Source organism: Perna viridis, chromosome 5 (assembly GCF_037379345.1).
Source record: "Perna viridis isolate PV_CMFRI_1.1 ecotype Kerala chromosome 5, ASM3737934v1, whole genome shotgun sequence".
NCBI lineage: Eukaryota > Metazoa > Mollusca > Bivalvia > Mytilida > Mytilidae > Perna > Perna viridis.
Window position 1 is genome coordinate 24,902,636 of NC_142449.1, and position 14,399 is coordinate 24,917,034.

A 14,399-nucleotide genomic window follows, 5' to 3' on the forward strand; every position below is an offset into this window, starting at 1 on the left:
TGGTGATCTGGTGACAATCTGCTCGGCTTTAATGTTTTAAATCTGTTTGACAACGGTTTCTATGTTCAGTGCTCGGCATATTATAAAATAGCTCTTTGAATGGACTCGAAATCAGAATCTACCGATGCGTGTGAACTAGATGCATGACAAAATAAAAAAAAAACAAATAAGATAAAGCATAAAAATGCACATCATCTTGCGGTTTCGGCTTCAAATGCATGAAATATCTGCCTATGGACGTTAACTTACAATCAATCAACCGATTTCAATCAAAGAATGAGTGAGAATTTTACTATCATTGCTGATATTACTGCGTTTCGAAATTAAGATATATAGGCCGTCAGTTGATGAATTACCCTAGGCTTTACCCCTGCTATTCGTATATCATAACAATACAGGAAACAGACACGAGGTGGAACGAAAAAAATAAGGAAACTTTCTCGTCAATTTTATTACGCTTTCTGATCTAACGTAAAATGAATGACTATTCTTGATTTAATCGGAATAACAGAAAATAACAATGCATTGAAATTCAGATGGGTCTTCTTTCTTTTGAAATTTTCCTCAATTTTTGTTGGTATCAGACATACAATGACAGTTTTGAAAATAGAATTAACGCTAGGTCTACGGATCAGTAACTCTTAATGTGAACCTCGCCCAAGCCCACCCAAAATGTAAAATTCTACGTGGATTAGTAAACGTTTGTCGTTGAATACACAATAAAAAGGATTACCAGGTCTGTACATGGTTACAAAACATCAGAAGTACTGGAAGCCTGAAGATATTCATAACTTTGCTGGAGTTTTATAAGGTGACAAACAGTTCTGAATTTTTTCTCGGACTTAGATGTTTTCTGAAGTTTTGTGACACAGAAGCCAGAGATGATCGGTACAGCTTATGTGAGTGTATTACCGCAGCGACACGAAAGAGAAATTTGTCAATCGATTGTAACAACAATGAATTTACATGTATTACAACTAGACATATGTTCATGTAAGGTTCATAAACTAACATGTTCCGGTGTCAGATTTCATAGTTAGCTTATATATTGACCAAAATTAAAGATTTGACAAGAAAACAAAATTAGAAGCATGCAATCATATTTTTAAAGAGAAATCAAGGGAACCAAGGTTATAGCGGTAATCAAAAGAATGTAATCCAGGGACAAAGACCAGACATGGAAAACAGACATACACAACAATGAACATCAAGTAACTAAAATCATACATACAAAGTAACAAAAGCAAATGAGCAACTCGGACTCCACTAAAAACTGGGAGCATGGACCAAAATTTCGTTTAACATTAACAAAAAAGTAAAATATTACCTCGCAAAACATCATTAAACACTATAACATTTGGTTTTTTATTATTATTTTTTGAGGAGGTAGCAGGATCTTTGTTGAAATGCCTTATCAAGATGGCACTTAATACAACAATTGTACTCTAACAAAATAAACCATTACGATGATATCTTTTGACAATGCCACCCTATAAATCTCTTACACTGGACATCTAGAGATCAAGTATACACATAATCAGAATTATACAATCATATCATTCACTTCTTATTGCAAATTATTCTCTGATAGATGAGAACCATATGCACAGTGTAAAAATGTAAAAGTGTATAATACGGCATGCTGTAAATTATTGGTTTGACCCCTTGGCTTGGCAAACAAATCTTGTCTGTACAGCTGAGGACAAAACATTAGAGATTCTGTCCTTACACAACTCAATCTTAATTGCATAAGCAATTCAAGCTGAGAATCATTCGAAAGGTTATATACTAAGGAAACTTGCCATCGATCTAAAGCTATTCGTGATATACATAAATTGAAATTATATATATTGTGCGATTTCGAAGTTTGTTATTTCTTGATTTCCGTGGAACAGACCAAAAGTTGGATTTTACTTAAAAAAAAATCCGGTTATACTTATCCCAGTTAACCCAACCGTAGAACCGATCTTAATATTAGGCGCGCATTTTCTATCATGCCTGGGAATATTGAGATGAAATACATATGTTACTTCCACAGGGCGAATATTATTAATGTCAAGACAACCAGATAACCTTATATCTAATAAAGCTGATATCTTGATTTTTTATTGAAGAAAAATTACTACCAGAGAGGTTTTTCGAATCTATAAGCAGGCGTTTAACCTGAACTTCATATTCAATTTTTCACAATTTGTCAATGAACATTAGAATACCTCAATTCTAGTCAGGCGTTAGTATGCCACGCATGATAACATTTTCAATGTCAAAATAAATTGCAACACCTGACTGCTAAAAACAACTAGGCTGCAATAAAGAACATTATAACCAAAAAAAAATCATGAAAAAAAAACACAACCTAATTTATATACATTCTAAAAAAAACAATTAGAAATTAGTATTTTGACTAACAATTCGGAAGTAAGGTTTTGCTAATCTTTTTCGAAGGTAGTATTTCCTCATAAAAAAAGTGACAAGCAATAGCCTTTTGGTGATTATATGAAAAGCAAGAATCTGGGCCAGGTCATATTTCAGAGCATGTCTTGTACTGTGAGTAATTTACTGATTATAGACTCTACACATGTACATGCACATATGTTGGTATTTCTTTTGTTATGACTTTCTTGTTTAAAACATAATGTAAAAGATGATTCGTTCTCTGTTTCAGGTATTGCGATAGTCTTCTTCCTAAACTTCAGATCGTCATCATCTCAAAAGAAAGGTATATATATATATTATTATATATAAGATTAAAAAAATCTTGTTTTGTTTTGTTTTGTTTTTTCTTTTTTCTTTGTGTATTTTTTTACATATTTTCACAAAAGAGGGATTTCAGACTATATGTATGTTGCATTTATTGATCAGCTACCAGAGATTATCACACATGTTCAAATTGATCGATCATTAATTGGCCATAAATCGAACGTTAATCTATTGGTTAGCTCTTTTGAATATTATTATTCTTATTGATCAAACTTGCCAGAGAGTGTGATCGATGATTTAGGTGAAAAAAATATATAACATTTTGTTGATAAATGATCGGTCAATTTATTTTTTCTGCTTTTAATTGTCAAGATCTGAATAATTGAGTAGTTCGACAATATTACTACAACTACTAATAATAATCGAATTAAACTCTTCTTGGAGATATATATATGTTCAATTTGTAAAATTAACGAATCGATTACCGTTTGAAGTGTGTTCAATTTTTGATCGATAATAAATATGGTCGATTGGTTTAACGTCATATCATCGTGGTTTCGCGGTCAAATTGACTTAAGTAATTCGGTAGTGGTAGAAATGGTTATAGAAGGTAAGTGGAATTTGTGGTTAGACAAAAAAAGTTCGCACTGGCTCTTACTCATTGAATTGATATCTTATGATATGTATTCAGCAATGCTGAGAGCAATTATTTAGTATTCCAATATTACCTGTCTTGTACACCTGTAGAAACCCATTAGAAGCCATACCGCCACACGTGTTACAAATAATCCCTACTAAATTATGTTCTTATTCAATTCGCCTAAGCTGTAATTAATAAAGTTTTATGTTTTGACATGATATATCATTTTATAAAAAGAGCTGCACGGTAAAAGGTTGTCCTGGAAGCCACACGCATACATTCTAATGACTTATGTGAGATCACAAAAGTCACACATTGTGCTTATGTACAAGTCCTGTACATGTATAAGTAGACATTAAGGTTTAGTATGTGTAGACCACAGGGACTTGATGTCCTAAGTTAGATCCATTAAATATACGAAAAATATACTAAAATGGTGTTTTAACTATTTTTTAATATTTGATATCCATGGCCGTACAGTTTTTTGTCCATTTAATGGATCTAACTCACGATCTCAAGTCCCTGTGGCGTAGACAACTTTTTCTGCTTATATGGCCACTATGTTACTGGAAGATATATGTATCTCAATTTACAAGTTGACTACGAATCACAAATCGGTCACATTTCGAACGGTAATCGAAGTGACACCTTGACAATGGGAAAACCTACTGATACAACTGAGAGAAGGTTATCGTTAATTATAATGTGACAGTTAAATGAAAATCTTTCTGTGAAACCGTTCCTAAAGATTGCGCATATAAATAAATCACCATGGAGCTGATATCAAGCCTTCGTAATATTCGTACCGACAGTTTTAGGAAATTTGTCAGACCTCTTACTAATAAGTCCTTAATTGTCATCACAACTATATATATCATATCTTTAGTTTAAAATATAACTTTTTTGCATATGCATAATAAGTGTTTGTTTAAACCCTATATCGTCTGCCCTATATCGTCTACCCGATATCGCATACCCTATATCACAACTCTAGACCTATATCGCATACCCTATATCACACCCCTTTACAGGCCATACTTGAAGCATGGTTAAAATATATGATAAACAAGTAATGAAAATAACATGTCAAAATCTGTACCGTATGCTTTATCAACTCTCGATCTATAACATCCCGCGGGCCGGTGACCCTTGGGGAGATATAGGAGTCTCGCGGTTGATACATATTTTGACATGTAATATTCAGTATATCACCGTTTCTTTTACATTCAAGTAATGTGTATAAAGTACATGTATATGAACTTGATTTGGCGAAACTTCGTTTGCTTTAATAATCAATTTAAGGTATCAAGTGTAGGAAAAAAAGATTATAAGACTGTAGTAGAATACAGCACGATATCCGTAAATAAACTTTGTCTAGTAAAAACCTACAATTATAACAGCCACGGAATATTTATTAAAACGTTGCGAACTATACAAATAAATTTTGATGAAATTATATAAACATTTAAAAGATATCAAAGATATAGCGTCTTGCAAAGGAGCACGTGTTTTGTTGCGCCAGAATGTCAAGAAATGTTAAACGGCATTTTTAACAAACTTTATTTCTCGAGGTTTATTTTAGTAGATAAACGAACGAGCAAATTGACTTCGTTAATTCAGAAATATTATTTTAACACATTTTTCAAAAACCGCTGACTTGTCTTATCGCCACTTAAGGTCACTGGTGTGAAGGCGATGCATATTTTGACACATTCTATGCTTATCATTTCTCCAGATTTAATGTTCTTAACTTGTTTTACATTATGTCCTGTAAGATATGGATTATGCAATAGATCACACAAGATTAAACGCATAAAAAAAGACCTGGAACTTTTACATAAAAGACATTATGTATATATTTTTTTTCATGACTTTTAGCCACATTCAACTCATTTTGTTTGACCTAACTAGTGAATCTGTAGCACATCGGTTTTTTTTTTTAAGAACATGCAAAAGAATTGGTACAAGTCTATCTGTGTCTTTGCTTTGTATCTGTGGTACATAAGTCAGAATTGACAGTGTATAAGTTATGCATTTTAAATGGATAACCTTTCAAAGCCTTGTATAAGCCAAAACAGAATATTTAATGAATGTATTCAGTTACTGATTAGTTTATACCTATACCCTAATTTGGGTCCGTTTACGCTGAATAATCCGCGAAGAGGATTATGTTTCAGCGTAAACGGTCCCAAATTAGGTTATAGCGTATACACTAATCAGAAATTGAATGCGTTCATTATATTTAAATTAAAAATAAAAAATTGATAAATCCATCACTTTTATTGACACTGAGTAAACAGCAACTTTAATTTTCCCGCCGTGTAGTAATTTTAGTAAACGAATTTGCCGCCATTTTAAAATCAGCGGCAAGACGCTGTCATTTCATCACTGGGAAATGTTCTGTTATTTTCCAAAATAAGACACAGTTATTAAAGCAGGAATTTGACATAAACCCGGCGGACGTAAAGTTAGTTAATGATTTATTGTCACATAAACGTTTCAACGTTACAATGTGACTGAAAACGTTGTTTCGGATGTTGACAAACAAAAAGTAGTTCGGTAAAAGGTGGGCGTTGCTTAAATAGCAAGTTAGTTTATACAATTGAAACAATGATGATTTTTGTCATCAAACCAATCGAATGGTATTATTCTCATCAAATTAAAATATTATGAAATCAACTAAAAGTATATGTAGGTGTGGATTCCCCATCAATTTAAATTATTTCTCTACTAGAGATGGTAAAATTAAGACTTTCAGCATTCGAGCTTTGGAGAGTATGTTAAAATCTTAAGTTTATCATATAATGAGTGGAGAAATAAATACATTTGTAGGTCAAGAATAGACTGAAGGAGAATCGGTTCCTCCTTGAAAATAGTAGAAAACTCGAAAATGGCTGGAAAACTCTCGCAGAAATCGAATCTCGGTCTAGAGGTTAAAAAGTCAGGTGTATTTTTAATTACAGGCTAAGAATGAAAGAAATCAAATACAAAACTTTTTCTCATCATTATATGCAGTTGCAGATTGATAGTAATGTCTAACACTGATATCATTCAGTAATATTTTAATAATCATTCACATATATTAATTTTATATACATTTTATTAGGAAATCCGAGCTTAAACCTCTTGATACCAGAGCAGGCATCTATAAGCGATTCCGTACCACCAGAATGCTGGAATTTTACGCATGGGAATCCATCTAAAATGGAATTTTTCAGTCCAAATTTCCCAGGCGACTACCCGAATAATGTGAATTGTGCGAGATACATAGAAGGTGAGTCAGATGTATTTTTTTAAGTCTACAATAAGGTTTTCAGGGTGGACTGCTAAAATGACTAATATGTTTATTGTCAGTTGGTACATGTAGGTATATGTACTACTTTCATGGTTGTTAAATCGAGACATTAGAACCCTTTTAAACCACAGGTCCTAGTAGTCAAATTTACCCTGTTCTCTTGAGTGACCCTCTGATGCTGATGTTCTATATGCTTATTGAGGATAAATCTCGCGATAAAACGAGGACCAAGGGCCATATAATAGAATATTTGTAGGTTTTATATGTTCTTAACTACAGGTAAAAAATCTGACTGTTTTGGGACCATTCTTTCGATTCATTTTCTAAATAATAAAAGTGCATTTAACCAATAGCTTGATATGCATCGTACTTAATCATCGTCAATACGTTTATATAATCAAATCACTAATAAGGCATCGAAGATTGGCTACAATGAGTCCAAATAAAGCATCGAAGGATGGCTACAATGGGTCCAAATAAAGCATCGAAGGTTGGCTACAATAAGTCCAAGTATTTAAATGAAAAGTTTGTATCTAAAAGACCAGAAAATAATACTCTACCAAGTCCGAGGTGGAAAATCGCAGGCCCTGTTCGTAATGAATAGTTTGTGTCTAAAAGACCAGAAAATAATACTCTATCAAGTCAGATGGAAAATCGCAGGCCTTGTTCGTAATGAATAGTTTTTGTCTAAGTATTATAATAACGGTCAGATATCACATACTACCGAAGCCGTTTTCACCATAGTACCATAGATGAATAATGTAGACTAATGTAAATTGATTGAACCGAGATCAAATACCATAGGAAACAAACCGAATTCTCTCTGGTCCAAAACTCATCCAAATGTTATATAGCTATCCATGAACTTCATAATCTTAATAGATTTATGAAGGGTGCAAGGTCAGAGGAAGTTCTAGCTATGCCAGAAGACATAAGTTTTGATTGAAGAACGCGGTAGAACCAGTGCTACACCAATGACCTGCTCCTTCGCTTCTTCTGCGATGATTCAAAATGATGGATAACTACTACACACAGATTGACATTTCTGAAGAATAGTCGACTTCCCCAAACAAGATGAGTAATATTTGCATTTGACTCAGAAGAGAGTAATTAGTTCTGTAGAAGCGCTGAAGCTACATTGAATTTATATTTTGTACTTCCCAACTCATTTCAAATGTTTCCTATATCCGCCTTATATTGGTAAAGACGTACATGCATACATCACAACTGCACAATTGCTGGAAAGTCTTGTCAGTACGCAATGTTTGTAAGTTTTCAAGTTTAGTCAGCTCGAGTGTACAGGTTAACACGAACGACGGTTTTCATTATTTGTCTGAAAACATAATAAATACACATGCTCTTTCACTTCTTGACGGAGGTATTATGGTGCATGTACATGTATGTCACTGCCCGTTCGTCCCGGCCAAAAGTTGTACGGTGCATCAAAACGTCAGTCTCCATAGCAGAGATCCATTTTCGTTTGTAAGCAAAATTGTACTCTATTATCAAAAAAGGAGAGACCGGTGTATTATTTTTATTTTCGTTAGAATTCAAAGATTGTTTAAACATGCATTTTTGAATTGTTTTACTTGCAACAGATTGAAGTTGGTCGTCCTGTCGATTTGATAAACACATACGAAAGTATCCCAAAAATCCTCCTGGATTTTTTAAAACGCCATCTGAAATTTCGGCTTCGAACATCTGACAAAAGCAGGTGCACAATAAGGCGTTAATTTCAAACACTTTTGGAATCCCCACGAGTTTCTCACTGTTGAAATAATTTCACTGGAATCTGCTTGATCAAAATGAATTTCAGGAAAATCGCTTATTCGTCTAACTTCGACCAAAAGGGAGGCGACAACAGATGTTTTCATTCCCTCATGGCAAAAACTTTTTCTATTTTCTCATGATGTTTAAGATTCTTTTCAACAGATTATGCTGAAAGGGTGATTAACTATGTAAACACAACACGCGCTTACGTTATTAAACATTGAGTCTTGAAAAGTAATTAGCCATAAGCTAAAAACACTGTACTGGGATGATAGCGGAATTATTGAAACTCCTTTACCCTTATGATACCAGCATTTTCGTTTCGCACACTAGGCAAATGTACACAATTTGATCGTAACGACGTAGTTAGTTGTTGATTAAGGAGTTTGGTGTCCGCAAAAAATAAAGTAACAAGTTAAAGATGGGACCCCCTTTTTGAAATCTCTTTTATCCGTAACCGCACGGGTTCCTTTCGATTGGCCTTTACTAAACGTTCTTTGGAACCGTTATCACATCTTTCTTAAAAGATACGCCTTACCGAAAATACCATTGCTAATATTTTGAATATTTTGCATAAATATGATGTTTCACTTCGGAATGAAAACAAAATTTAATGAGAAAAAAAATGGCGTTAAAGTTAATTTTTTTTCTAATTTTAAAGATTACGACTGTTGTATTTTAATTTATTTTTTGCTTCTCCCACAATAAAATTTCTGTTTCCTCAATAATATCAACATTCCATAGAACTGTTATCAGAGAGGCATATGCAAATATATAAGATCCATATAGATTTTTTTGAAAGGACTTGTAGGAAGCCTGATTAATTTTGAGTTATATTTCAGTCTAGTACACATGTAGTTTTAATGTGACATGCATGTGACCACTTCAAGACGGATGTTATCGAGAATTAAACGCCTTTTGTTTAAATTTAAACCTGTTTAAAGAGATAGAACTTAGCTGTACTATAAATGTTTTTTTTCTTAAAAGTTAAATTTCAAGTAGTGAATTAGATACCAACGAGAAGTATATCACAATGAATTTGTGAAAAATTAACAGTCAATTTATAAAAAGAAAGTCACAGAGGAAATACAATACACTTGGTATGGCAGGATGTAGTCTTACTAATCTACTAATTTATCAGTTTTAATTCAGTAGAGCTTTGCACCCATCAAAGATCGATAAGGAATTTTTAATGAATTTTTCATATGAAACAAGTGAATCATCGAAAAAAAATCATCAATTAAAACACCATAGTGTTCCCTCGAACTGATACACTACAAAATAACAGCGTGAGAAAGAGATCAATCAAAATATAATGAAATAATGCATTATAACAGAGGATTAAGTATAGTTTACTTAAACCACTACATGTAGTAGAGAATCACAAATCTAGAAAGACACTAGCCCAGCTTCGAAACAGTTCTAACTTGGGTCTAAGCGTGCATATGTTTAAAAATGTATGTATGGTTAACATTAATAAAAGTTATAATATGCCGTTTCGATTTGGTGAAAGCGTTTGTTGAAACTGCTAGCTTTTTGATTGCTGATGACGTCTTCAAAATTAAGATAAGCTAAGATATCTGGCCGATTGAACCTGTTAAATCCAGTTCTTGAATTTTTTTGAGTCGTCCAAAATTTGATATTTTCACTGATTCCAACCTGCTCAATCGGGCTTTTTAAAAGACGATGATCACTTTCGAAGGTGAATTTCCAAAAAAAGTTTTGTTCAAAATGGGAAATTTTTTTTAGGAATTATACACATGTACCACTTCAACATAAACCATTTATAACCAAAGCAAGTCCTTTTCTATGATGTTTCTGTATTAAATGTTTGTCCATGATCAGGCACTACCATGAGAATGTATCGGGCTAATGCCTCTCTGAAATTGGGAAAATAGTTTTCTTTGCATAAAATCTTGCTTTATCACAAATTATACCCTGAAACTTTGAAGTGTTGTTACTTCGCTTTGCTTTGCCTTTCGTGTATTTACGCCAGCCCTAACTAAAAACTGGGTTCGCTCCTGAATGATCAAAGGAATCGTACGATCAGGTGTTAAGAGCACTCGAAGAGGAAAGAAGCAGCATATCCAACCACTTCAGTCTTGTAAACACGTTTACTTAAGTGAAATAAATAAAATGCCAAATTGGATACACCAGTGATCATCTGCAGTTCTTAGTTACACAATCAAATCTTCATTTTTATCATCTAGCTTGTTTCCAACTTCAATCTAATTGAACCGACGCGTGCCGGAAATTTCTGATATAAACACGGGTCTGGCAAATCACGGTAGGTGGTCAGATTTTTTTCCGTAATTTAATCCATTTTTTTTTTATTTAATCATTATGGCAGGTAAAATTGAGATTATTTCTGTTTTTATTTTGATTTTATTTTACATCTATGATGTTGATGACACGTGGTAGGACTTTCTTTTTATCCTAGATAATACACGTAGAAAACGTTTTGAGAACCAATCGCGTGTAGATAGGACTACATAATAAGTTGCGTTAGGGCCCTTCCTAAAATGAAGGAAATTTATAATGAATTGAATCTTGATTTTCTAGAATTATACTATTCTTCTAACATGAAATCCTGGAGTCTCTGAACGTTATAGCTTCGACTGTAAGGCTGCAATAGTTTAATTGAAGTTGAATCTTTCAAGACAATATTAGCACTCCTCTGTAATATTCTGTGCATCTTTGCATATGGTAAGAACTACCCGAATTGTTGGTATTGTATATGAAACATTGCAACGCAAACAAAAATCTTGGACGTGAATTACATGTATTTAGTGATTTGTGCATGTATGTGCTGATCCATAACACTGGTGCAACTGTTCAAGTATGAGTATACATGTACCTGACCTTGGGTTCTCTCTTTAAAGCAAGCTAACTGGCTCGTTATTCTCAGGATTTGATAATTACCAGGGGCATGAAATCATTGACTTGTTCATATCATAGTATGCCTAAAAGCTATCTAATCGGACGAGAGATATATAGTCCAGCTATCACCACGACTCTTACCTTCGTTCGAAATCATGATAACTATATTGTCTTATAGATAAAAACGCCAATTTATTTATTTGGAAGGTTACAATTTACTATTTATTTTATTACATTTCCGGAACGCGTACGCAAACATAGTGATCATCACAGTGAAAAGATATAATTTGATAACAATAAGTTATTTCGTAATTTAAAGATATGAACTCCCAACTGAGGGAGTAAGCAGTTGCTCTCAGATAGCACAGATTTCGGATGAGGGCACACGGCAGATGCTGTTTCTTATATAACCTTTGATTCGGTGGGTAGAGTAAATATGCAGATTCGAACAATTTCTACCTCAAATTGTTCGAAATTCTGGAGAACTCCAAGTTCCTTAAATATTTTATTTTTCGAGGTATTCCTCGATCTTGAAATTCCATAGGTTTGCAAATTTTCGTACAAATTCAGTGGCGGATCCAGAGAATCTCCTAAAAAGGGGACCCAAGGGGTCGTTAAAAAATCTGTTTTGAGCACTTTTTATGCGTGCATATACACACAAAAGTGTGTTATTTTCATAAATTTTCAAATCCATAATGGGATATTATTGGATCCGCGTATGGTATTTATTATTACTAAGAATGATCAGAATCTGGCAAAGGCTGCTTTAAAAAAAAATCACAAGAGGTTGTGATATGTCAGACGGACGGCTGTCTTATGCAGCTGTCGATGGGATAGAGTATATTCAATCGTTTTGCTGATTTTCCATACATAAATCAAATTTCATAAGCATAAAGTCGATGATCGTATCATTTTTAAATGAATAGTAATGAGAATAATTTAAGGGGCGATATTTTTTGTTCGTGGAGTATCAAATGTTTATCCGGATTTTTTTCCTCATTAATTTCAATCCTGCCTCCTTATCACCGTCTTAAAATTGTGCTATTGATCGTTCAAATTATTTACCATTAGAAAAGTTTATCACAGCCCTATTAATATAAAAATTAATAACTTGATAGAAATAACACGAATGCATGTTTTTTTTTCAGCTCCACAAGGCTACAGGATACACCTTGACTTCCGTGAATGGTTCAAAATTGAGGGTAGCGAAAATTGTGAATTTGACTTCTTGTTAGTTCGAGACGGTCCATTTGGTTATTCTCCAGTGATAAACAAATTGTGTGGAAAGGAATTCCCTTCAAAAGTCATCACTTCAACAACCAGATTCATGTGGCTCCAATTTAAAAGTGACAAAAATCTTGGCGACAAAGGATTCAAGGCAACATACTCATTCAAGGCAATAGGTACATACATGCGCATAATTATGTATTTTCTTAGAGTGACAATTTTGTTGAACATTTCTCATAGTAAAAGCTCACACCCATTTACATCGTAGAGGTCATTTGTATGCTCATTGCAAAACTTACATTTTAAATGCAAAAAGCATCAATAAATTACTAGCTTAACATTTTAGTAATCACACACATGAGCGCTTCAGTTTTCTCATTTGGGAATGTTCATTAAAAATACTGCGTCACTCAAAGTGATGCATTCTAGTTGATAAGTTGCCTTTGTAGATTATGTGAAATGCGGTTGGTATTCTGCTTACCATTTCCCCTTTTTGGCCTTTACCCTCCTCCCTACGTGTATATGAGGTATATAATTTATAATATACGTCATACAAATATCACTAATTTCTATTGGATAAGCATTTTGTTTTATTTGGTCAATTCCTTTTTAGCTCCACCCCATAAAAATGATTGGTAGTTAAGATATATCATCGCGTTATATCAACTGCATTACGATATATATATAAACGTCTCAGAATGTGACGACTCTATTCACTACACTGCTCCATCGGATCAAATTGATACAGGGAAGATACGTAAACATATAGAAAGGTCTGAAAAATTCCCAACGATTTAGAACTGTCAAATTTGCGATGCAAATTTTTGGTCGTTCCCTCCGCGGGACTCTAACTCGTACCGCTGTGGCATCTAGGCCAGCTAGGCTATATAAAAATATAGCCCTAGATTAATCCTACGAGGAGGAATGACCCGGTCAGCGAAAGCTATATTTTCATATAGCCTAGCTGGCCGAGTGGTCTAGAGCGCTGGACTTTGTGCAGGCGGTGTTGCCATAGATGTCACAGCGGTACGAGTTCGAATAGCAAAATAAAAAAAAAATAACACTTCCACCATTCATTTTTATTTAAATTAAGTCTTCTTAAATGAAAATAAAAAGGGTGCGCATACGGAAAAGAAACGGCATTTTCGGTTAAGAGGGATAGATTTGCATCGCAAATATAAATATATATATATAGGTCGGTCTAAAAAATTCTATATATACACAGAAAGGTCTGAAAAATTCCCAACGATGTTAGAACTGTCAAAATTTGCGATGCACACTACGTCTCGGATGACATATATAACTTGTGTGTTACTTCGGTGTATCACCCTTTACTGCATGCAATATGTGTATAAAAACCCATCATTACAAATATTTAGTTTAATATGGGCTATTATGTAAAGCAATCATGTTTTTTTCTTCAGTTGTTGTGGGCATTCGATATTACTCTTTCTATTTATCTTATTTTTTTCTAAAACGTAATGCATAATTTCGTTATGTTTTTACCACCGGTTTTTTTACGCCAGTTTATTTATTGATGTAAGTGGTTTAATAACTGATATCAAAATCTCTTTTAGATGATGGAGGACGAGAAGGAGAGAAAAAAGGTAACTTGATGAAGTTGTAAAAAGATTAAAAACACTTTGTAGGAGGAATATGATTCAGGGAATATTGATGTTATGACATAATCTAGTCATTAGTTGGCCAAGAAAACATAAAAGATCTTGCCAAAGTCAACTCTCTTGGTATTATAACAACTAAATCTCAGAATCCTACAATACTCCAATTCTCACATGATTTGGGCATAAGGTTTTTATCAATGATTCTACATGTTCATATACATTGTAGTAAAATTGATATTTTCGTACATTCAGTGCTAGATCGTTA

The 14,399-nt window shown here is 33.5% G+C and overlaps 1 protein-coding gene across 1 annotated transcript in view; it reads left to right on the forward strand.

The window, feature by feature from the left end:
* Positions 1-14,399, forward strand: part of LOC148616799 (neuropilin and tolloid-like protein 2) — a 29,978-nt gene that overhangs the window by 7,196 nt on the left and 8,383 nt on the right. Inside the window, exons 2-5 of the mRNA XM_088583883.1 lie at positions 2,666-2,719; positions 6,447-6,614; positions 12,434-12,688; positions 14,090-14,119. Of these exons, the coding sequence (XP_088440009.1) occupies positions 2,666-2,719; positions 6,447-6,614; positions 12,434-12,688; positions 14,090-14,119 (507 nt within the window). The remainder of the gene's footprint in view (positions 1-2,665; positions 2,720-6,446; positions 6,615-12,433; positions 12,689-14,089; positions 14,120-14,399) is intronic.